Raw genomic sequence first — 24,725 nt, forward strand, 5'->3', positions numbered from 1 at the left:
TAAATATAAACACATTATCTATTCCAAGCGTAGACATTACCTAGCTAAGTTGAAAAACTATTACCTAGTTAACTATATTGGTTATTTTGAAAAGATTTATCAATCAGTTTCATTCGGTTTAAAACCAAACTCGCACACTTGCACTTCTTACGCGGAGAGACGTCAAGATGCAATGTTGCCAGCTCGCCTTCTCCACACCACACACACACATACATAGCGTGTTGCGTGCGGACATGTCAGTGTTGCCAGTATTGTAAAAAAATGTACAAATTTGGATTCAATATAAAGGTACTCGTACCAAATATGCCAAACATTACTAAATAACTAAAATGTAATGAGCTGTTATAAAATTAGATTATTAGGTACCCGACTTTTTCTTGAAAGTAATAAAAAAACTGGCTAATATTACACAGTCCACTCGACAACATGATGATCATACAATTTCTTTATGATTTAGGTACATATTTTAATCTATTGTATGAAATATTGTTTCTTTATAATTATAGTACTTTATATGTAATATACTTACCTACATAGGTATAAACTGCATAGGTAACTAACACAAGACCAAGTATTGTCGATAATGATGTGTAAAAACACTGTTCTTATATTTTATTAGGCGAGTTTTAAACCGTTTAAAAAGATTTATTTGGGGTTTTAAACAGCCACTTTTGGTTTTAAACGTTTTAAATCGGCTTTTTTACATCTATAGCTACGATCAAGTTACATCATCAGGTGGAGTAATTATTTAGAAATGTTGCTTCTGCTTTTCATATTATTAAATAAATAGTCCAAAATTTGAATGAATAGAAAGCAACAAGCTACACATGATTGTACCACTCAATGATCTTCATAGCCGCCTTTCACAAAGCAACTGGCTCCGTAGTCTACAACACCGAGATATTTCCCTTCGAATTGTGCAGTTTTTCATGAGTCTCACTCACACGAATCACTCCGGGGATCCGAATCCTATTTGAAAAAAAAAATCCTTCACATTCGTCGAAACTGAACACATTTGAAGATTCGCGGCCGCCATCTTGAATTACGCAAATGGGAGATTTTTTTGGAGGTCGCGTAAGAAAACGCGGAAACCTTACCATACATCGCTAACCTTCATCTTGATTCCTTCCGGGAAAACAGTTGCGTCGATCCGTCGAATGAAGTTTCAGAATTATATATAATAATAATAACTCTTTTATTAACTTTGACATGAGTATCTGCCACGGTCATTTCAGGGTATGTACACTAGAAAGTACCATGGAATTTGCATATATCTCTAATGCCAAGTAGTAACTAACTGTTTGCAACGGACATCTTTAATTTTCTTGAAACTAAAAGTTTTCGGATTTTATTTGAAGCCTACTTTTTTTTGAAAGCTATTAAAATATTGTTTATATGGACGACCATACAAAAAACGACTGATCAAAACAAAACAAGTTTATTTTTAATGATGCCTAATAACAACACAAAAATCAACAGAACTAAAACAATCGATCATCAAAAACTACTCGCAGAGTTGCAGTGGCCTGCTAAACTCAATTCTGAAACAAAGAAAAAAAATCAATACTTTGTACTAAAAGAATCACGTGGGTTTGATTAACAAGCTAATATAAAGATAAAGAGTGTTTGAACTTCGTACGAGATTGCCATAGCAATATCATATAAACAAAGCACAAATTTTGGTAGCCAGTAAAAATTGCTCTATGTTATTATATTGACTTATTCATATAATTACTCACATATTATTATTTACACACCAGCCTAAATTGAGCCCAATTTAGGCTTTAAGAGTTCTGCATTGTGTATTAAACACAAATCAATTCAATCTCCTTGCATATTATTCTATGACAAATGCAATATTTTGCGAGTTACACTTTAATATCGATCAATATACTTACTGTCTTCCGCAGTGATGTATTGTTGACATAAATTTTGTTGCGATTTCTGAAAAACAATTTAGATGAGTATAAATAAATTAAAATTTAGCAAATTAAAACCGTGCAAACCCTTAAATTTTTTAGTTTATTTAATCAAAATAACACTTCACAGGATAAGTTACATTACTTTAGCAATTATCTACTATGTAATATCGTGATTTTAAAAAAAAAATGGGTGCAGTTAAAACGAATTATTGAGGCGATTAGGAAACTGTCAGTAATAATATATTTTGACGAAGTGATGCCAAATACAAAGATTCAGTGCTGTCTGGCTTTTAGTCATTAAATGCTTTTATGCTGACCCATATATACATCTTTTACTATTGCTTCAAAATCAAATATATATCTATTAGATATAGCGAGTGATGGGGATCGAAGCCACACTATAGGTGATTTACACTAATTTATTTTGTACAGAATTTATTGAAAAATGATTTGTTATAGATGTAAAAGCTTTAAAGGGGTGAATGTTTGATCATTTGCCAGCAAAAAATAAATCTTGCTTTTAGATCTATTTTCAATAACACTTACGATTACTTGTAAAAGTGTATTTTTTTATAGGAATGGCACAGACCATTAACTTTTATAAATCAGTACAAATTCTACAATAAAACAATTTTGATATGCAGTAATTAGCATTTTGAAAACGTTATCTTACTAAGTTATCATTGTAATAAATATCACTTTTGACACCATTAATTATTAAATATGTTATACCATGGTATATTGCATAATGCATGCATTAAATGATAGAAAATGACCCAGAGATTTACCCCTTAAAAGCTCCAATACCTATACGCAATTAACGGGCGGAGGTAAGTTACCACCCGTGCACGTGAGCGAGGAAGATGATAGCCAAGAGTGATCGAATAAGGTGTATTCATATATCTACAAAGAATATATACAATTCACAAGACTCTAAAGCAACGGCGGCGACCACCTCACTGATGAATCCGAATTTAAATCGGCGTTCGAATTTGAAGTCGACCTCGCAGGAATGATTTAACACAAAACTATTGTGACCATAGTGGCCAGCAATAGGGAGCTTGAACTCTACAAATCAATTAACAATCACCCCGGAAATTAGTTTTCTTTAGAATCTATTCAATACATTCCATTAAGTCAATAAAAAATGATGATTTTAACTACTAGTGATGTAGGTTGTTACTAGTGATTATATAAGTAGAATATCCATTAGCTAACCGTTGGAATTTTGCATCTCGGGCTATCGTGGACACGTCTATGACATTGTTTCCTCGTGGCATTTAATTTTGCCTCGTTTCTGCGAAAACAACATTCCCGTGAGCACGAGGCGCTAGTCACGCGAAGTGTCGTGCATTGTTGGTTTCTGATTAGATCGAGCATTAAAACAAATCTGTTGCCAGATCTAACCTGATTAAACTTGTGGAAAATGTACGTATAATTACTTTTGATACAAAGGTTTGTTCATTAGATATTGTCTCTTGGCTGCAGCTCACAGGGCCGATTCTCTCATGTTGTATATTTTACCATTATCGATACTAACCACCAAAAAAATCTAAAAGTATGATGTCTGATTTTCAACAGTGCCCAACGCAAGTGAGACTACGACTCTCACATATAATACAAGTTTTTATTTGCTCAAATTAAAAACATCTTTATCGGAGCAGGCATTTATAAGATAGGATCGATAATTATTTTAACATAAGTAATAAGTATTTTAATGCAAGTAGTAAGCTACTAAAGGCTCAAATGCTAATTTGTTGTAAAGATCCGAACAGGAACTCAAGAGTAATTCATTTAAATTATTTTCAAGTTACTTTACTTTTAATTTACTTTCAAGATCCAATTACATGTTGTGTTACGTGTACAAATTTATAAGAATAACTAATGTCTTAGAAGAAAGTATCATTGTTGTACTTTTAAAAACCCAAATTGAATAGATTAATAAAAAAGTAATACCTAAGTTCGTAAAAGGCATAATCGGCATTCGATTTATAAGTTAGAGTTTTTAAAGTAATTTTGCATAGGAGTGTAAGGTATCTGTATCCCCCTATGTTCCCCAAAATAGTTTGAGATTTCTAGACGAACTGTATAGATCGGTACGGTAGCAAAAGAGTCCTGACACTGTTAAATTATTAACCATGTTATTGTTTGTTTACCTCGTTCTATATCGTCTCAGTCCTCTCAGGAGTCGAATTGCAGGTTTGGTGCTGTCGTCAGAGCGCGTTCGATCGTCACTAACTCTAGGACTTCGCTAAAAGAAAAGACATGAAATTTATATTTCTAATAAATACTAAAATCTTTCACGCTCCATGGTACTAAATATTGATAATTCGAAGACAGATTTCTTCGATGGGATGTATGTTTGTGCGTATGTACCATGTTTTAAAGTTATCTCTAAGTAAAAAAAGTATTGTTTAAATCATCACACTTCCATACTTGTGGCAAATAGCATTACAATATACAGGCATTACCTTAGCGCTATTGATATATTTGTTATGTCTACGGAGAATATAGAAATTTTGAATATAGATTATTTCATCATCATCATTGTTTCAGCTATAAGATACAGTCTACTGCTGGATATGTATCTCCACCAGAGGTTTCAAATAGAATTGAGGAATTGGCAAGTGATAGTAAACAAGCGTAATGTAAGACGTTGATCCAGAAACATGGTGGGCAGCAGTCGACCTTGTTATATCCAATGGCCTTCAATTAGTAATTGATTATGGTTACCATATTTTTCATAATTTAGACTAATTTGGATTGCATATATATAACATATATATGATCCGTGTGAATGCGAGTGTCCGCAGATTATACAGAATGAATGTGCAAGTTCTCCATGATACAACGCTGAAAGCTACGCCTTTGTATCTTTATTCTTTAATATTATACTGCTCATAATTCTTATCGTAGAACTCTTATATTCTCAAATAAGAAAAATATTAAAATAGGTGCGGGTAACTATTCCAGCAGTGTACAATTGTTGTGCAAGCAAGTAGTATTAATGCCAAGAATATATATATATACATATGACATCAGAAATAAATAAATTAATTCGACTGTTTTGTATGGTGTTTTGTGTTATTGTACGTTACGAATGTAAAAATCAATTAAATTATATAATTTTCCTATTAAAGGTCTTTTACAGACTTGCAATTAGTGATTATTATAGAAATAACAAAGAATGCGTGTTTACCACATCATATTGTAAGTAAGGGTGTATGTCGTTCTCACGCAATACAGAAATATTAAACATTGTGGTTAATGTTACATTTTCTCATTACTTCTTTTTTTTCTCTGTGGCAGGGTTACTGTAAAAAGGTTTTCGATTCATGACAGTTTTTTAAATACCTGTTTTTTTGCATAGTGTTCCGGCTTTCTCTTCTTATGACCTGCAATCAATGTTATATGTTGTTAAATCTTTGAAGCCTGACTCTGTTCAACCCTCGACGATAACGGTGCTCTTTTTTATAACTGGAAAGCGACCTGACGATTAGCGGTAAGGCCTGCTAATGATGGTACAGTGTTTCACAAGATCTAAAACTTACATCCTGTGAAAAACCCCTTCAACATCTGAAAGGAAAAGGTAGTAGCCCCGTAATTTAACAACCAATGGCACGCTTGAATCGATATATATATATATATATATATATAAATATTGCACATCGACCTTTGGAAAGAGTAAAAGTAGTGTAATATGTTTGAAAATTGCATATAAATGCGGTTTTAGTTTTGTGATTGCAGTAGTAAGGAAGGCATATTAAACAGTAAAAATGCCGAGCATTCCAGGTTTTCTTGTATTTCGAAACGATAAGAGAACCAGACTTACCTCTCAGCGAATTTTGTTTGATTTTGGAAGCGCAATAACCCCCATACTTATGATGATGCTGCAATAAAATTCATTTAGTTAATAGGTTTAACATGGATTTATACAATAGACAGTATACAACAACACCAAAATTTTCGGTATTCGCCAGGTGTTCTCAATGAAAAGAATTATAAGTGGTAGTCGTCCAGCGGTGAGGACAGACGTGTGATCATAGATCGCAGATTCGATTCCCGGGATACAACTTAATATAACTAACAGTTTATTCATTAATTACATAAGGTTGCCACTGCTCACAAACAAGTTTTCAGAGATTCAGCAGTGTTCTCTGCGTTTGAGAAGAAACCCGTTGTTTTTTTTTAGCTATTATACAACTATGTGTATATTTTCTAATGTACACAATGAATTATATTAAAGTAAAACATTTAAAAAATGAATTAATATGTTGCTTAGTGCAAGCTTTCAGAAGATTTCGATTAATGCAAGCAATTACTTATTCACATTTTCTAGGCACAGGGAAGGTTCTCGAAGAAACCACAAGTAATAGAAAAAATTGACTTTACTTTTCGCGTACAAACACTTTCATAGTGTTAAACGTCTGTCTAGGCAACTAGTTTATGTTCTTTTTATTTCTGGATGGCTATGTAACGAAGGATTAGGGAAATATTTAAATTAAAGTTTATTAAAAATCATTATAGTTGCCGAATGGTTCTCGAATAGCAACAACGAGCCGGCAGACGTGGCGTGAATATGTCACGCACGAGGTGAACTGACGTTATAGTCAAGAACACGGAAAGTCGCTAGATGAATAACAATCTTCGCGGGAGTCCTTTGCCTTGCAGTGGGCATCTATCGGCTGACATGATAATGATGATGGTGATGATAATGATGATTATAGACGGATAATTATTAATAAAGCACGAACCACGAGAGCCGGGCACAAGCACTTTGTGATCTTTGAAGAAATTACTTCGTTGTATTGCCTTTGAGACTGAAATGATACACTGTGATTAAAATAATGCTATATTTTTACTTACTTCTCATTCTAATTGAAAAATTAAAAATGTTTCTTAAAAAAAATTTCTTTTTTTTAAATGTTCTACAAATATGCATATTTTATTATATTCATTTGATCTTTTTACAGACCAAAAATGAAAATAGTAAGAACCACACTTTTTTCCTGTCTATTAGGATTCGAAATAAATGATAAATTGATTAAAAATCACAGAACATCGCTCAAAAGTTTTTGTCATTGTGTTTGATTCAGATTAATCAGTTATTATTCATTTGTAAATTAATTGCAGTGCTTACCTCCATGATATATCTCGAAGGCGACATCACGTCATTACAACCTGCGGTAACATATTACATAAATTATGTATAAATCATAAGATAAATCATTATTTAGATAAATTTGATTTGAAAGTTATTCCCTTCAATACTTTTTATACAAATATAATGTTATAAGAAAAAAATATTATTAGATAAAATTATTTTTTCCGGAAATTTCACGCCGTTAGCGACTAGAAAATATACTTAGTCTGGCCATAAATACGAGGGTGAATCAAAAAATTCTTGGAATCAATATTAAAAAATGCAAAGGTTTAAATAATAATATTTTATTTTTCTACATAATCTCACTCCAATGCAATGCATTTAGAATAACGCGTTTCTAACTTCCTTATTCCTTGTGAAAAAAAATTATTTTCTTGACTCTCGAAAAAGTTCTCTACGGCAGCTATAACCGCGTCATTATCGTGAAATTTTGTTCCACGAATTTCCTCTTTTAATTTTGGAAATAAGTGAAAATCACTTGGGGCTAAGTCCGGAGAATATGGTGGGTGGTCAAGGAGATTGAAGCCAGCACAGCGGATTGCGTTGAGCGCAACTTCCGATCGATGAGCAGGAGCGTTATCTTGAAGGAACAACACGCCCAACGACAGTTTTCCACGACGTTTTTCTTTAATCGCTTCACGCACTTTCGGGATTAAATTTGCATAATAGGGTCCAGTAATCGTCTGGCCTTTTGGCATGTAATCAATAAAAAGGATTCCTTCACTATCCCAGAACACAGAGGCCATAACTTTGCCAGCGGTAGGAGCAACTCGAAATTTCTTAATGGATGGAGAGGATGGTCGTTTCCAAGACATGCTTTGTCTTTTAGTTTCAGGATCAAAATGGTGGACCCACGTTTCATCCATGGTGACAAGACGACGGCAAAAATTATCCGAATCACGCTGGAACATTTCGAGATTACGCTTGGAAATTTCCAAACGTCGCTTTTTGTTTTCGTCGGTTAACATTCGTGGCACCCATCTTGCAGAGACTTTTTTGAACCCCAGTGAATCAATTAAAATGGATTGAACGCTACCAAAAGATATCTTTAAGATCTCAGCTATATGTTTTATAGTCATTCTTCTGTCTTCCAAAACCAGATTCTCAACCTTTTTGACATTTTCTTCTGTAACGGAGGTTGAAGGCCGCCCAGAACGCGGGTCATCTTTACAGCTTGATCTACCTCTTTTAAATTCAGCCACCCAGTACGCAACCGTAGAATAAGGTACAGCATCACCCCCTAATGTCTGCTGAATGTCCAAAAAAATTTCCTTCGTAGACATTTTTTTCAAACTGAGATATTTTATCACCGCACGTAACTCACTTTTATCCATAATTTTGACTTTTTAGCAACTCGTTGCACAAAAAAATTTATTACATGCGAACGAACTGATAAAAACAAGTGACAGTCTGCATAAATATAGTGTGATAGACACTCTTTACTTTGAATATCGAACTTGATCCAAAAAGATTTCATATATATGCACTTCTAAGAACTTTTTGATTCACCCTGGTACTGTTATAATTTAAAATATATAAAATATTACTTTTGAATTAGGAATCTGTTATTTTTATATGAATATTCATAGTGGTTTCTTATTTTATGGCAACACCAAGTATATAATTAGGATTAAGCGGCAAAGTATGGGTACCAAAAATGTTAAAAAAATAAATCTACAGTATCTCTTTTAGTGACAAATATTACACGAAGGTGAAAGCGAAACAACATATACTAGTACAAAAATGTATTAACATTAATTTGTGTTCCCCGTTTAATGACACTAGGAGTATTATTAGTAAAGTTATAACAGGACAAAAAACTTTTTTAATTACACGATCGCCTTTTTATGTAATATACTATTATGTGTTTTCTTTTAAAACTCTATTTTACTCCATGTTGTTATCTCAATGCTGTTTTATGTTACAGATATAGAATTGATGATTATTCTTCTTTCGATTCTTTCCATTCCGTACGTTAACAAACTTTTCCCCTATATAATTATATTATTACCATGTCCCATATTTACTATCCACATCCAAATTTAAATCATCTTTGTCCTTGAAAACATAAATTTGGTAGGTTTTTTCAAGTGTTCTGGTATGGATAGTGATTATGAGTGCGATATCTTTAACATCCTAAACATTTAGATTTTTCATATTTTTGCAAAACGATGTTTTCAGATTCGTTAATTCACGTTTTGGTTCTTTCAAAATTTTGCAGTAGGTTCCCCAGGGTGCTCTTCCTTTTCCATATTAGTTATATTTTAAATTTTATTGTTAACGAATCCTTTTAAAGATATTTCTTTATGTTTAAATGTTTTTAACTTTCACAATTTTAGATTTTCTCAAAAGTTTCTTATTAATTATTCCTAGTGCCTAAAACCTCCGTATATGCTCTTGATATATTTTTTCAACCTTTCTGTTGTGAACCTTATTCATAATTTGAATTAAATAATCCATAAACATAATTTTGAATATAAAACAAGAGTGCTTTATCTTCTCCGTGTTTCATTTAGAAACATTTGCTGCATTAAAAATCATAGGAAGTAGGTCACTATAGTCTGCCACAAGAACTCACATTATGCGCATTTGTTTTCGCGAAGGTTTAAAAATGTTTTCAATCAATATAGTTTTGAAAATATCCAGGAAGTCCGAAAATATCAAAGAATTAAATAGAGAGTACGTAATTTATCTATTGATTTTATATTTATATTACTTTTTTATGTTCGTATCTAAAGATCGAGTATTTATATTGCGTTTGATGTTAAATCATATTTCAAGTTGAATAACGTGTCTTGGCTGAATATTTTAAACATGATGTGCAGATATATTTTTATTTTTCTGTTTTTGCTGCTTAACACCTTTATATCTTGATTTTTTCTCTTCTCTTTCTTCATGTAAAATTAATTGTGAATTCCATTTAAATAATAGATCACAATGAAATATTTAAATCTGTGGCCGTTAAAATATTTTTTTTTTAGTTAATGCTTTAAAATGTAACCTATTTATGTTTGGTGTTTAGATTTTGCTTTTGTTTTCAATAAACCAAACTGATTGAAATTAAGTAAGTGAACAAATTAATGAAATGTTGTTTCGCTTTACGTGTAATATTTGTCATTGTACCCCGCCTAAAAATTCGTACATCAAAACCTAAGAATGCCGGATAAGGTAACTTTGTGGTATACATAACTTCACTTACATGGTATAACTTGTGTGCGACTCTTAAACGTGACCAGTCTCCCTTCCGTGCATATTGACTTTTCGCACATTTTACAGCCTCTTCTTGTCTTTCTAACCGGCGTCTTTTCGTTCACTTTCTTCGGATCAAAAGGGAAAAAACCTTTAGTCCTTGTACTGACATTTTTAAATTTTGTCTTTTCCGTCACCGTTCCTTGATTTGTCTTTTTCACTTTAGGTGGTCGACGCACTTTAAACGGTTTCTCTTTAGACAGTTTTTCTTTGGGTGGTTTCCATTTTGGTGCTTTTTCTTTGGAAGGTTTTTCTTTAAAAAATTTCTCTTTAGGAGGTTTTTCCTTAGGGGATTTCTCTTTAGGTGGTTTCTCTTTAGGTGGTTTTTCTTTAGGTGGTTTCTCTTTAGGGGGTTTCTCTTTAGGTGGTTTCTCTTCAGAAACGACTTTGCAACACTTCTTGCACACTTTATACGGTTTTGGTAATTTCGGACTGTCACCGTATTCGACAGCTACTCGACTGCAGACGGTGTGAGTCAGTAGAGTGGTTTCGTTCTCGTCGCTAGTGAAATCGCTGAACAGCGCTTCGTTGTCCAGCGTGTCATACGGACTTTGGTATTCCTCGAATTTCTCTGATGGAACGCGTTCATTGATTATAATTTCTTTTGTTACATTATTCGGTTTTTAATTGTTTTATTTGTTAGATGACTATTTAATATATCTAAGATATATATAATATATATATTTAATAAAAGCAAAATTTAAAGTAGATGACACTAATTTTATGTTTTTTCCATAACCTTGGTCAACAAGTCAAAATTTCAAGGATGGTAATAATGTTATTTTACAGAATATTAAAAGAGTTATTCTTACTCTTTTTAATTGTGTGATAAATCGAGTAACTTATACGTTGAGAAATCAAACAAGCTTATTTTAAATATACATCACCCCTTATACCAAATTTAATTTTTCAAGCGGATCCCATATATAATTACTATCTTTCAATAATTTCTTATAAAAGCAATTGTAGTCTTAAATTCCAAATAGTTCTAAAGACATGAAAACAATTACTTGAACCTAAAAAAATCAATACTAAAATCACACGATTATAACAAATAATAATAGTTCCATTAAAATGGCAGTGAACAGCAGTAAACGTCCTTATTGAAATGATAGATCTGTAGAAAATGGAATATTTATACTATAATATATAAAGTTTAGGTAAAACCTCTTCGAAACGGAATATTAAATGCGTATCAAGTGACAACCCAAGCCCGGGTTCTCATGGGGATCATTGCGTCTAGTCACTCTAAGGAGTGCCAAAACCTTTGAGCTTGGCGACCAATCTGGTGTGATATCTAATGTAACGCCACAAGACGAGGCTACCCAGGTCTACGAGCTTATTTACCAAATGAAAGCTTTGGGTTAAGCGTTCTTGGCGCTGTGCTTACTCCATCATCACCATCCTATCAGCCGATAGAAGCCCACAGCATGCAATGTTCCAAAATGATCGTAACGTAAATGCCAAGGCAATAAGATATACGTTACCTTTACGGGTAAAGTAAATCAAGTCGAGTATTGTATAGGTTCAAATTTAAACCGTGCGAAATTTGCAACAAAATTTTTACGATTTTTATTTACTTTCTTATTACTTCCCTTTTTAAAATAAAGTGGAAAAACATTAGTTATAAGGTGTTCCATGATCAACGGAGTTAGTTTCGTAGACGTTATACTTTTAAACGACTTAATAAGCCTGCTTTGGCTAATTGGTCTTTCTACTTTAATAATGATATTATAAATTTCTGACTTACTCTTTTGCGACTTCGTGTTGACTTCAACACTGCGATAGCAACTCGTGCCGTGGCACTGTGTGGCGCACGTACAAATGGGACATCTAATCTCTACACCTACATCTGGAACACAATGAAAGTGCGATCTACTTCTTGATATCCAAAACCTATTGACCGTACCGTATTGACGTGATTTCAAACCATCGTGATATCACAAGAAGGATACAGGAGTAGCGTAAAAAACGAATACCAAGAACGCAGCCCGAGGACGGGCTATCCAAAATAATACAGAGCGACTGACTGCATTGAATAAAAAGTTCCCAACTGAGTTTCAGAGATTACATGAGATTATCTTAAATATCCAGAAGATTCTCCTTCCGAAACTAGAAAAATTGTATTTGTAGTTCTCGACACATACAATGAGCTAACCAAAAAGTACCGAAATAACTTACCACGTGTGTCAGCTTTCCTCCGTATGCTGGGCTTGTACGAGTCCCTCTGATCATTCCGTTCGCACCTCTTCTTCCTTGCTGGTTTTCTATAATAGTCTGCTGGTAGTCGCTTGCAGACTAAATTGTCTTCCGGAGGTTTCGAAGAGGGTTCGTCTTCTTCGAACTGCGGAGAGTCGATGGGTGCGGACTTGCGCCGGTTTTTCGCAAAATTATCGAATGAACGACTTCGCCGCCTCGATCGTATGCTGTCAAGAGATGATGTTCTGAGCTTTGCTCTTGACGATAGAGTGTCGCTCACGGACGACTTCAGGATTGACCCTCTCTCGTCCTGCCCCAATCGCCGTCTGCACTTATTCGTGTCGGGCCTATATTTCTTTTCAGTTCTCATACACGAGTCTTCATCCTGTGGCGGAATGATACTGCATGATGGTCGAGGTTTTATTCCCGATGGCAGCCTTTCCGCTGGCTTTATAGCTGACCTCTGTCTTGAGCACTTCGGTTCTATGGACGGTTTTTTGTATCTATGTGCTGATGATATCTTATCCATTCGTTTGTGTTTTTCTTTTGCTTCGTAGTCGTCGCATGGAGGTGGTGGTAGTAGTGGTGATGGGGAAGGTGGTGATGTTGTCGAACAACCACAGTCTCTGTGACAATTGAGTAATGGTTAACTTTTTATTTAACAATTATGACGTAATAAAATATACTCAGTATTTTATTGGTTTGACATTGAATTCGTTTTGTGTTTTATTGTCTGCAGTCTTGTTCAAGTCGAAATTAATGTTGCCGAAAGATGCTGGATGATGCCATTAGTTTCATTGAAAATCTCCAGCAGTGAACATCTCATTGCGGAAATTATGATGATAACTCTTATTCCAACAGATCAGATTTGTATTCAATTAATACATAAATTGTGCCGAACATTAAATATGGCTGTGTTGTTTGTTTAAATATTGTTAGTTTCTATTTAGTTTACAATTGAAAGCATTATTTACACTGAACATATTGATGTTGAAGTTTTTATTATTATTTTGTAATATAAAGGAGAAACTCACTGTGTGTGTTTTGGTTTTGCATCTATAACACGCGTTTCTGAAAATATAAGAGAAAATTAATCACAAACGACAAAAAGAGATAGTTCATCGCAGTACTACCAAAATCGCTGTATCGCGCTTTAGATATAAGAGCAGAGAGACGGGGGAGAGGAGGTGTGTGTTTCTTTAATTCGCAGTTAGTACTTTTTAAGGCACGGTACAGGTGCTTTAGTAATACTATAGTCCAAGTATTCCTGCATCTTTGGGTAAACTATAACATTGGTTTTGATAGAATGTTTTATGTAGTGGTATAGTTACTCACTAAACTTAGGGGTAGAAGTTTGAATGGGCTCGTCGTCGCATCTTCGTGTCCTCTGTTGCGGTGAAGATGGAGGCTCGCTGTAACAATTTCGAAAATTAGCAGCTATGATTGTTAAACTATGCGATAGTGTGTTTTGGTCTTTTTTTACACTTACCGTAAATTTGTTTTATTGACACTTTAAAATTTATAATTATGCCTTGTGTTAATGAACTATGAAAATTGATCGGAAAAGCTAGTGGCGCGCTTTAACGGAAAATTATGTCAAACTGACAAACTGATGTCTGATGTCTTTCTGCCTGACTCGAGACTTCCAGAATTTCATAGAAGTATTCCAGGATGATAATAGTAATTAAGCGACCATTATCCTTGTCCTTCTGCATGTTTGGTGGCTGATTAATGTTTTTCAACTTAGACAAATAATGGTATGTACTATGTATAAATATATCTATGTCACACGTGTGACAGACTTTATGGTGAAAATACCTAAAATCGATTTCGATTATCGATTAACAATGGAATTAAGAATCGTAGTTTACTTATTTCGTTATGATTGACACAGTACACAGGTTTTATAATCGTTGTTTATTGCAAAATAAGTAAATAATTGAACACAGCCAGGCGGTGGAGCGGTAGTGTGTTTTCCTTTATATTATATGAAACAATATGTACAAGGTATGGAAAATGTAATAAAATTAAGAAAAGGTTTTATATATGTATGAATGTATGTGAATATGAATATAATAAGTTGGTATGCGCAGACAAGTGTAAAAAATTCTTTATAAGGACAAATGTTACAGTGGTGTAGAAAATCAGTTAAAGTAGTTATATTTAAGTTAGGAAGACCCATAGTAGTGAACGGCTTACGGCTAAAACGATGATGATGATGGTAAAGAAAGATATGGAATCTAACTTTACGGTAGCAACATCACTATTCTATTATGAAAGTCCAAATCATTTTCTTCGATAATTATTTCTAGTTAGGAGTTCAAAATATGAATTCAATTGTACCTTGACACAACTCTTACGTGCTTTTTAATTCCTAAAATGAAAGAGATGAAGAGAAAGTTCTTTCCTCAGCTTCAAATTAATTCAATTAATATTACAATTGTAAATAGGCGTTTAACACGTGTTGATGTATACGCAAGATTTTATAGAAGGTATTCTTTTTTTATTTGAAGGCTTGTTCAACTTACATCGTTTTAATTTTCGAATTAACGGTTACGCGCTTGTCGCAGTCTGAAAAAAAATTATACGTTAAGAAGAGAACTAAAGATTTTATATAAGTTTATTACTAAATAATATTTCTGCTTAAATGAGTGTTTTTATTTTTTAAAAATCCATGATGAACCGAAATTGAATATAATCTGCATGTTTTAGAATAAAATTCTCACTGAAATTCGCAATGTTAGCCAATGAATGACTTACGCCTGAAACTCTCGAGAGAAAGCTTGTGTCATTGCTTGTGTCAATAGCTAAAATATAATATTAACTACAATATATAAGCCCCCCATTACGTTTAGACAGTTTTTCGGGTATAGCCTCAGAGTCAGGGCACGAGTCCTTTGTCTGGCTGGCGCACGGAGATGGTAAGCAGTTGCTCTGGTCGCAGTTGTCGGTGAGCGTTCGGTAAGGCACACAGCCTTTGGGCAGCGTCTCGCACTCGGCCTGCTTCTGACAACTGTTGGAAGGCAATGAGACCACTTTAATTACAGACTTATGTATAAAAATTAAAATAAGTATAGCATTGATCACGGTTATAACGATACTATATAATAACTTATTTTTTTCAATTGCCATTATGTAGTATCGTCTACATGTCGAGTTGTTTATAATATGCGCAATACACAATCAATATAAAAGTATATACATACGAATCTTCCCACGTATTAGGTTCCGGGTCAACTCTGTCTATTCCTGAAACCAAATTAAAAAAAAAACTCTTTTAGTCATCTTACCATTTAAAGCTCAGACGTTACATCGTGATTAGCTAAAACATTAATAAATTGTAAACAAAATAGATTAAACAAGTCCATAGTCTACCTGACTCATCAATACCGGCTAAAGGCAATACTAAAGTTTTTTATTTTGTACATATTCATTTTATTTTGTACATATTATTCATTTTACACCAATATTTGTCAAAAGAAAGTAAACTGCACATGTTGGTTTTGTAACAACAATAGATTATAGTATTTTGTATTCGGATAAAGTTAATGTTCCGCGATTTAAACTGCACTTCGCATATAAAAAGGAAAAATGAGACATGTAAAAGGATTTAAAGATGGGTTCATATTAAGTACTGCAAATGATAGTTCCATATATTTATTTTTATCATAGTCTGCAAAAATGCATATATTTTCTGGTGTATTTGCTGAAGTTGTTCAAAAAACACACCAATTAAAATAAAAATCGAAACACGGCACGGTAAATAATTTGGAACAAATAAAAATATAGTCTACATCGAGTAAGCGACATTCATTTACACGCATCCTTACCTAGCTTTTACTAACCAATTAGAATTGTATACTGTCTGGTTTTAGCCCCGTCCAAAAAATACAATATAAGAAACTATTCATGATACTAGATTTCTTCGAATATTAAGATTATATAGTAAAAAATATAGAGCATACACACCACAAGAGAGCTTCTCGGGAAATATTTGCGTCTGGTCCGACACATGTTTGGAGCGACGGCGCAGCGGACTGAATTTAGACTTTGTTTGACAACATTTGCGTTTTTGACACGAATGAGATCGATCCCGCATTAGATGCTCCATTGAAATACAGGCATCTACGTTCGGTACGAAAATTGCTTGTTGAGATATGTTATATCTGGAACGATGGGGTAACAGTTTTAAAAGATATTTTGTATATACCAAGAATCTAGCTACGTCAATATATTAAATTTATTAGACGTGCCTGGTGTCGGTATCCTTTGTAAATTTTATTTTGATGTACAAACATTTTTTCATTAGTTCAGGACTTTATTAAATATAATATTTTTAAGTTAGTATTACTAGAAATTTTACAGATTTAGTGACATCCCGAGAAAGGAGGATCACGAAGGAGAAATGATGGGCAAGTGTTGTGTCAGAGCTAGTCTTAATCGAATTCTAAAGACTATTATATATTATATTGCTAAGATTCATCTCTTTTGTGCCATTCAGTGCGAAGGTGTATTACAACCACACAACACTAATTCAAAGGATATTCCGGTATTCTATGATATTTTCTTTCACTTGTTTGTACTGATGTGTGTAAAGTATTTATGTAATTATATTTATGAGTCATGATCATAATTTACAATCTACCAGTAAATCTAGGGTACCATTTTTTTATTGTCTTATTAGTTAATCTACCGAGTTTGAACGGACCACTTAATTTATAAAGTATTAATTTCTTTATATCTATATATGTTATAAATCCTAAATTACACATACATGTAAATTAAAGACTTACGTAGATTGTTTATTTAAAGAGGCTGTCACTCGTTTGTTGATCACTGAAAAATATTGTGAAATTTATTTAATAAAATGTCGTTAAAGTCAAATTTTGTAAGGCAATACAATAATTTTTATCACAAAAAGCGCAGAGACGATTCAAGCTGAAAATATCTGTGACTATCAAGGGATCGGGGACATACAGTGCTATCTAAGTCTTTTAAAAACATAATAATTCTATTATAAAAGGGCATTTCTCCGAAATTTCATTCATCATTCAATATTCATTTTTATCCTTTACTGAACACGTTTCATCTGGTTAGAAATATTTTTAATAAATGCCTTTGTTAAAACTTGTTTTTACTGGATGAAACAAATTAATTCCGACAGAGGCTATAAGTCTCTTGTTTAAATAGTTTAGAGTTTGTACTGTTTATAAAGGCATGTGTGCAAATATGAAGCAAAAAGGAACTAAACTATATTGGCCCTATTACGTAGTTACTAACAAACACATACTTAAATAGGATGACACAGTACATAAATTACATGCAAACATATATATATAATATATAAGTAAAGAGATTGTAATTTCGCCAATTTTTTCGTTAATATGTAAATAATTTTAATTCAATTCGAAGTAAAATCTATATAGAGTGAATAATTTAATAGAAATTAGGAAGTCTCACTTCGGGAATCTTTTGCTAACGTAAAATCGGTGGCGGGCTTCGCATCTTTTCCCTTTTGAGTCTCTTTTTCAATTTTTAGTGGAGGGGTGAGTGGCTTTCGCGGCGCCTCCAAGATGTTTTTACTACAAATCGATCAAATATTTAGAACATCAAAATTAATTTCATTGTTTAAAATATCCCTTTTGCAATTAGTTAAGGCTTAACTTGAGAATACTTAAAGCAAACTCTTAGACAAAAAGAAAAAACAATTTTGCTGAAACTTAGAAAAACTTTTCACTAATGAGATTTTGCGTGTTTGGCAGTTCACTTTAAATTTTGCGTGTTTGAAAATTCTCGAGCTGCATATTTATATTGTCGTTAAACACCACCGTAAAACACGATCACAAAATGTCGGCTGAAGTGGTAGCGCGTGATGCGCATCATCATACGTCGCTGCGGGGGCAACAATAGGGTAGGCTTCCGCTACATGGACCGACGATTAAGACAACGTAATAAAAAAATCGCTGGATGTGGGCAGCGAAAGATCAGTGACAGCGGCGATCTTTGGAGAGTGGCCTATGCGTCTTACAGAAGACGTCTATCGGCTGACATGGTAATGATTGGAATGTGTTAAGCTAATAAACTCTGGCACTAGAAAGACTGCGGTGACAGTGAGTTCTTAATACATAAACAATCAATAGTACCGCTTACTAGCTTCTCGAAGTGATATTCGCCATTTGGCAAATCTTTATTAACTATCTGAACTTTCTTGTACTAAAAAAAAACATTGCTTTATGTACTTACGAATTACTTTCATCTAAACATGGGACTTCATTAGCTGAAAGTAAAAAAATGGCTACAATTACTGTCAGTTAAAAAAGAGTGCGGTGATAGAGAGTATCCAATCGCTGTGATTGCATTACATCATTTAGTTATGGTGTCAAATACATTTTTTAAAACCCTGCATACACTTAGTATTAGCCAATTTTTTGTATACGAGGATATCGAGAGGTACAGTGAAGCCTCCGTTGTTTGTGACAAAAAAATATCTGGCCATTCACGTAGTGTTCGTACAAAAAAGGCGATCTACATAGAGTAAGGAAAAGAATTCTAAGAAATCCTGTCCAAAGCAAAAGATTTTTTTCAGGAGATTAAAATGGCACCTAGAACCACGTCGCGTATTTTAAGAGACGCCTTACGAATTGCAGCCTATAAGTGGCGCACTTGTTATTTCTTAAGTAATTAAAAAAAAACGTCGCTTCACGCACCTGGTACGCAAATAGGTACATAAAAATGTTGTTTACGGATGAGAAAATTTTTACAATTGACCATTATTTATAATTCTTAATGAACAGCAATAAATGTTACGTACAACATTTTTTTTTCTTTTTAACATTATTTATGACATGAAAAAATATAGTGTAATTTTTTAAAGGTTTTGCTTTAAACGTTGATTACAATCTAGAATACAAGAAACGGATATTTTTTTTATTAAAAACCAGTAACGGAATTTTACATTAAGAGACAAAGTTCGATTAAACCAAAATTTGTGAAAAAATGGGGTATTTACGATTCGTTTCTACATGGCAGTCATAACTGGTTTGGTCTTTCAAATGTTAGCGACCAATAGATAACTACTTGAATTTAAAAAGAAACTTATATAACGGATTATAAAAAAAAAACTTACTGTGGTCATACTTCTCTAACGATGGCAGCTTAACCACCTCGGAGTTTTCAATTTCTTGAACCCTGAATATTATTACACAAATCTGGTAATACGTTAAATATATTTTATATTCACAATTATAAATTATCAACATTATATGTAATCATTCTGAACGCTGATAGCTCAGCGGTAGAGGACTGAGACTTGCGACCACAGGTTCGATTCCCGGTATACGATTTCATGTTATTCACACTGTGCATTAATTATTAAAGATTACTATTGTTCATAAACAAGTTTCCTGAAAATGGGCTGCCAGTGTTCTCTGCGCATCGTAATAAGTCCGTCAGGAATGGGGATTCTAATATATCTCCACATAGTTATCTTTGGGGGAGGTCTGTGCCTTGCAGTGTGCGTCTAAAGGCTAAAACGACGATGACGAATCATCTGTTTAATTGACGATGGATTCTAAGTGTGGCGATGAATTGTATATACAAAAACTCAAGACAGACTCTGCCTCATTTTAAAATCTCTGGAAAAATTGATATTTGTATCATTCCTTAAATATAATAAAGAGGTATCCCAGAATAAATACTGCAACAGTGTTATATTTAGGTTTTTGTAACTGCAAAGGTTTTGTACGTTTGAAAATAAATAAATAGTGAACTTTGGTGTACATATAAACTCTTTGCTACGCGGAATGGAATTGCAAAAAGAAATCGCACAAAACTTAGTACAGCTTTAAGTATTCCGGATAAGTCATTTTCAAGTCGTAGAGTAATTGAATTTTAAACAAATTTGGCAATATAAAATATTTTATATCATTGCAAATTCGTGCACTATTCATACGTGCACCATTTATGCGTGTAACTTAAGACGACAATTACGATATATAACTCCAAGTTCGATTACAGTTAATGCAATTTCTGACATATAAAAGTTACCAAATTAAATTTTTCATTATAGAGAAAATCAGTTAGTTTTCGGCATATTTACTAAAAAAAACTTACAAAGTCGACGTTTCCGCACAGGCTCGATTTATGGGTTCCTCGGGGTCTGCGGAGGGTAAAATTTTATATTACATATTTTTCTATAGTTTAAAAATAAATAATCTAATATTTATCATATGTCGGTGTATTATTTAAAGTGAACGCCACTAGTAAAGCCCGGTTTTACTTTGGATGATTATAACTTTAGAATATAACTGAACGACTGAAAATGAACATGGTTAATGAACGTGTAAGAGAAAAAGAAGGAAGTGAGTTAACTTATAGTCTGTATGCGATGTGTGTTGCAACAAAAAAGATAAAACTATGTGAAAAATGTAAGTGAAGACGAACAGGCAACAATAAATAGTAGTATAAAAAGAGTAAAACAACACCGGACTTTGTGTTGGATGCAAATTAATGATTACTTACTAAAATTGAAGTCATCAGGAAATTTGTCATACGACGTTTGCAGTGAAACCTTTTCCTTTCTGTAACACACAATTTATTTATCATTGAATTGAATGAAATCGGTTTTGAAAAAAGCATTAATTTTTTTGACATAATACCTTTATAAAATTTGCCTTATAAATACCTTATAAATGCTTAAAAAAAGTAGTCTCTTATCTGATTTTTTTTTAATTCAAAATACCTCGCGTTTTAAGGAAGAGTACATTAGTAAATCGACTTCATAATTGTGAAAGCCTTTAAGTATTGTACGTAGTTCATAAAATCTCTTCTCGTCGCGCTAGTGTTAGCTTTTTTTATCTATTCTACGTGTAAAAGCTATAAAGCGTTAAAACCATTCGTTCCAACTGTTCCATTTGTTCCAACCATTTATGTGATCTGAAGAGATCATTATATTTCTTCAGTTGGTTTGATACTCTGAGGGCATATAAAGTATAGAATAAATTTGCAAACTTACGCTTGTGTCGGCACTTGCGCGAAGCACGTGCTGCCAGCTGCAAAGAGAAAACAAAAACTAAGCAATGTCCTTAACTTTTTACTCTCCATCACCGAAACATTGCAGTGGGCAAGCCGTGTAATGCGCAGAATAGATAGTCGATGGGGCCTTAAGTACTGGTCTATAGACTACTGGTCCGCAAGTACAGAATAGGATAAGAGGAACAGACGACTTTGTTAACGTCATCGGAAGAGGATGTAGGCCGCTTTCTGCCGGTCCTAATAGAAATCTATGGAGGGCCGATGATGATGATTTTCAGATTTCTTTTTATTAAATGTAATTAATTTAGAACGGTAAAAGAATTTAAATTTAGCTACAAAGAGTAAAGTTAAAGAGTACCAGTAGCCATCCATTCTACGCGCTATGTGGACTGCTCATTGTTACTCGACACGTTTCAGCCCAAAAACCTTCCCAAAAGATATCTACGATTATCGCCTGGCTTAGCGGGTGGGTTAGCGATTGCAGTTTGGTATTATGGTACGTACAGGACTTTGCTGTCCGAAACCGATAAAAAACTACATAAATTGAATATAGAACATCGTAACATAGAATATGACTAAACAACAGAACGTAAAAGATACATTTAAATACCAAAGCAAAATTTTTTACGTAATCCCCTTACATTTATGTAAAAATTTCTTACCAAAATCTTTGAAGCGGCATAAGTCCAAGGCGCTCGAGTTTACAGTACGTTGCGTATCAACTGGATTATTCGGTTTTGAGCGTAATCTGAAGTTGAATTAAAAATTTCTTACTAAAAGATATTACTTTAAATATATTTTGAATTAAATTGTAAATACAGGTTTTCGGAGAAATGGCATTGTTAAAAATATTAGATATTCGCATAACGATTGTGCTGAAGAGTAATACTGTATGTTAGACGCTGTTGTAAAGAAAAGGGGTCTGAGCATCGGTTTCTGCGATAGTAACGCGGTTTGTTCCCGTACGGCATGGCGCATACAGTGGAAACGTCGCATGTAGAAACGACAACAGATAGTTCTTCCGTCATATTTGTGTATATTGTAAAAACTACATCACAATTCCGTGTATAATTTTGCAAATTGCCTTTTTGTGAGAATTTATACTAAAACCAACCGAAAGGATCACACAAACGCTGAAAATATTGAAATAACAAGCTAATAAGTAATCTTAATTTCTTACCCAGTTTTGCCTCCAAGAAATATTTTTTTCTTTACTGTAAAATAGAAAAATGAATGTTACTAAAACTTTTATAAGCGGAACCACTTCTGTAGTCACTATTATTGTGAAACCTCTTGTTTTTTAACATTCTGTTAGTGGATTGTATGCAACAAATTTACTTTCTGCAGAGTAAAAACCACTTTAAAAACTTAAATTTAGAATTGCAAGACTTATTTATTTATTATTTCAATTCGATGTGTGATGTTGCTTCTCATTATAGCAAATATACTTAATGTTAGGCTTAATTGATGAATGTTGACTTGCTATATCAGGTTCGGCATCAAGTAACACCGGCAAGTGATATGTTATTTCTGAAAAAATCGAGAGCCGAGAAATTACCAATACCGGAATTTTCGAAGATTATACCAGAGTGGCTACTTTTAAATTATGACGGCTGTGGTATAATTCGCGACATTAGACTATTTCGTTTGCACAGACTATCCCGATAATTAAGTGGAATTTAGTTGTGCCGTTAATTTTTAATTACTTTATGTTAATTTCTTAAATGCTATAAATATAGCATGTAATTTTTGCGGAACCTCTGAGTGATTTCCACGGAATGCTAATGAAAAATTCTAAAGTAAAAAAGTAAAAAAAAAGAAGAAAAAAAAAAAAGAAAGAAGTAAAAAATTGTTGCCTTTAGTGTATATAGGTTAGGTCATAATGTAAACATAAGTCAAATTGCTTTATTATATAAGATATTACAATTATTTATAATCGACAGCTTAAAAAAAGTTTACGTAAGTTTTTTACGCATTACGTAAGGAGAAAAATAACAAAAAACAGTGAGGTTTGTAATTTTATGATGATTGTTTTAACAACTTTTTTTCTTAAAATTAGACAATTCATTTTCCAATCATCTTTATCGCGAGCTTACTTCGAAATAGATTAATATGCTTTTTGGGAGAGCCTGTCCTGAATTCGTAAAGGTAAACTTACCGCTAATGTGAAATGACATGCCCAAAAAATAAAAAAAAATCCCGAAAGACCATGAAAAATGATCCGATGGAAATGGCTTTATTATAGAACTCCCATTTTCTATTAAATTATTTTTGTAACGGTATATACTTGAGATGCATACACATATATATGGTAAATATAATCGACTTATGTTGTAGAAACCCAAAAGTAAAAGCGTCTTTAATATCAATTTTATGTACAACTACATGAGTTTTTTTTATTGAACAAAGCGCATGTAGATACACATTACTTAAACATTCGCTCCTAACGGTAACAGAATCTATTTACTATCTTTTATATTCAAGTAATCAACACGTACTGCATTGGCAGTTCTTGCATACGGACAGTAAGCTGGTCCTAACGTCCACCGTCCCAACCGTCGTAGATTGAGATTGAATCAGTTGCCCGGGAGCACAGTTGGATGTACTAAAAAAAATATTTATATTTATATTAATTATTATTTACATTCAATCATATTGGTGTCTCATGAACTGTAACAAGATTTAATTTCATACTAAATAATAAAAAAAAAAAAATTGTAGAAATTCAAAAACACTATTACACACATTTTCTGCAGAAGATATCACCAAGGTAATTAAAAAAAAATTGATATTTTGGTTATAAAATGGAAATAACTCCTGTTACTAATACTTTAAAGTCAATATTGATATGACTAATATGGTAATATTAACTACAAAGCAAAATTTTCGGATCATACTTATTCGTTCCTAATATTGCCCAAGATCAGGAGTCCATCTGTAGACTCGATGGGTCTCCGTTGGCATAACAAAAGTCGGGGCTTACGAATTGCGAACCCCTATTTTTTTAATAAAGATTGATCGAATAGAGCATTTTTTAAATGAAATAAGTGAAAATTGATCGGCCTTTTGTGCTGTGAATGGATTTAAATAAATTTTGCCAATAAAAAAATGATTCCATCCAATCAATTATTTTATTATCAATTTTCATTTCTTTTCGA

The 24,725-nt window shown here is 33.1% G+C and overlaps 1 protein-coding gene and 1 long non-coding RNA gene across 2 annotated transcripts; both read right to left on the reverse strand.

Moving 5' to 3' along the window:
• Positions 1 to 1,455: 1,455 nt before the first annotated feature.
• LOC137925825 (uncharacterized) lies at positions 1,456 to 21,636 on the reverse strand. Its single transcript, XM_068769285.1, has 22 exons — positions 21,548 to 21,636; positions 21,055 to 21,113; positions 20,647 to 20,692; positions 19,661 to 19,722; positions 18,778 to 18,811; positions 17,995 to 18,116; positions 17,328 to 17,370; positions 16,504 to 16,700; positions 15,741 to 15,783; positions 15,384 to 15,547; positions 15,063 to 15,105; positions 13,870 to 13,946; positions 13,569 to 13,605; positions 12,517 to 13,160; positions 12,086 to 12,187; positions 7,063 to 7,103; positions 6,677 to 6,742; positions 5,755 to 5,812; positions 5,277 to 5,317; positions 4,079 to 4,173; positions 1,899 to 1,944; positions 1,456 to 1,541 (listed from the first exon to the last, which is right to left on the reverse strand). The coding sequence occupies exons 1-22, from the start codon at positions 21,634 to 21,636 to the stop codon at positions 1,536 to 1,538; spliced, it is 2,115 nt and encodes a 704-aa protein (XP_068625386.1). The 3' UTR covers positions 1,456 to 1,535.
• Positions 21,637 to 22,263: 627 nt separating this feature from the next.
• LOC137925887 (uncharacterized) lies at positions 22,264 to 24,168 on the reverse strand. The gene is made up of 3 exons (XR_011107686.1): positions 24,066 to 24,168; positions 22,748 to 22,781; positions 22,264 to 22,315 (listed from the first exon to the last, which is right to left on the reverse strand). It is a non-coding gene; the product is annotated as an uncharacterized lncRNA (long non-coding RNA).
• Positions 24,169 to 24,725: the final 557 nt, after the last annotated feature.

This window comes from Battus philenor, unplaced genomic scaffold (genome assembly GCF_028537555.1).
Source record: "Battus philenor isolate CCGP_79_NKW_IND1 unplaced genomic scaffold, ilBatPhil1.0.hap1 SCAF_28, whole genome shotgun sequence".
Classification (NCBI taxonomy): domain Eukaryota; kingdom Metazoa; phylum Arthropoda; class Insecta; order Lepidoptera; family Papilionidae; genus Battus; species Battus philenor.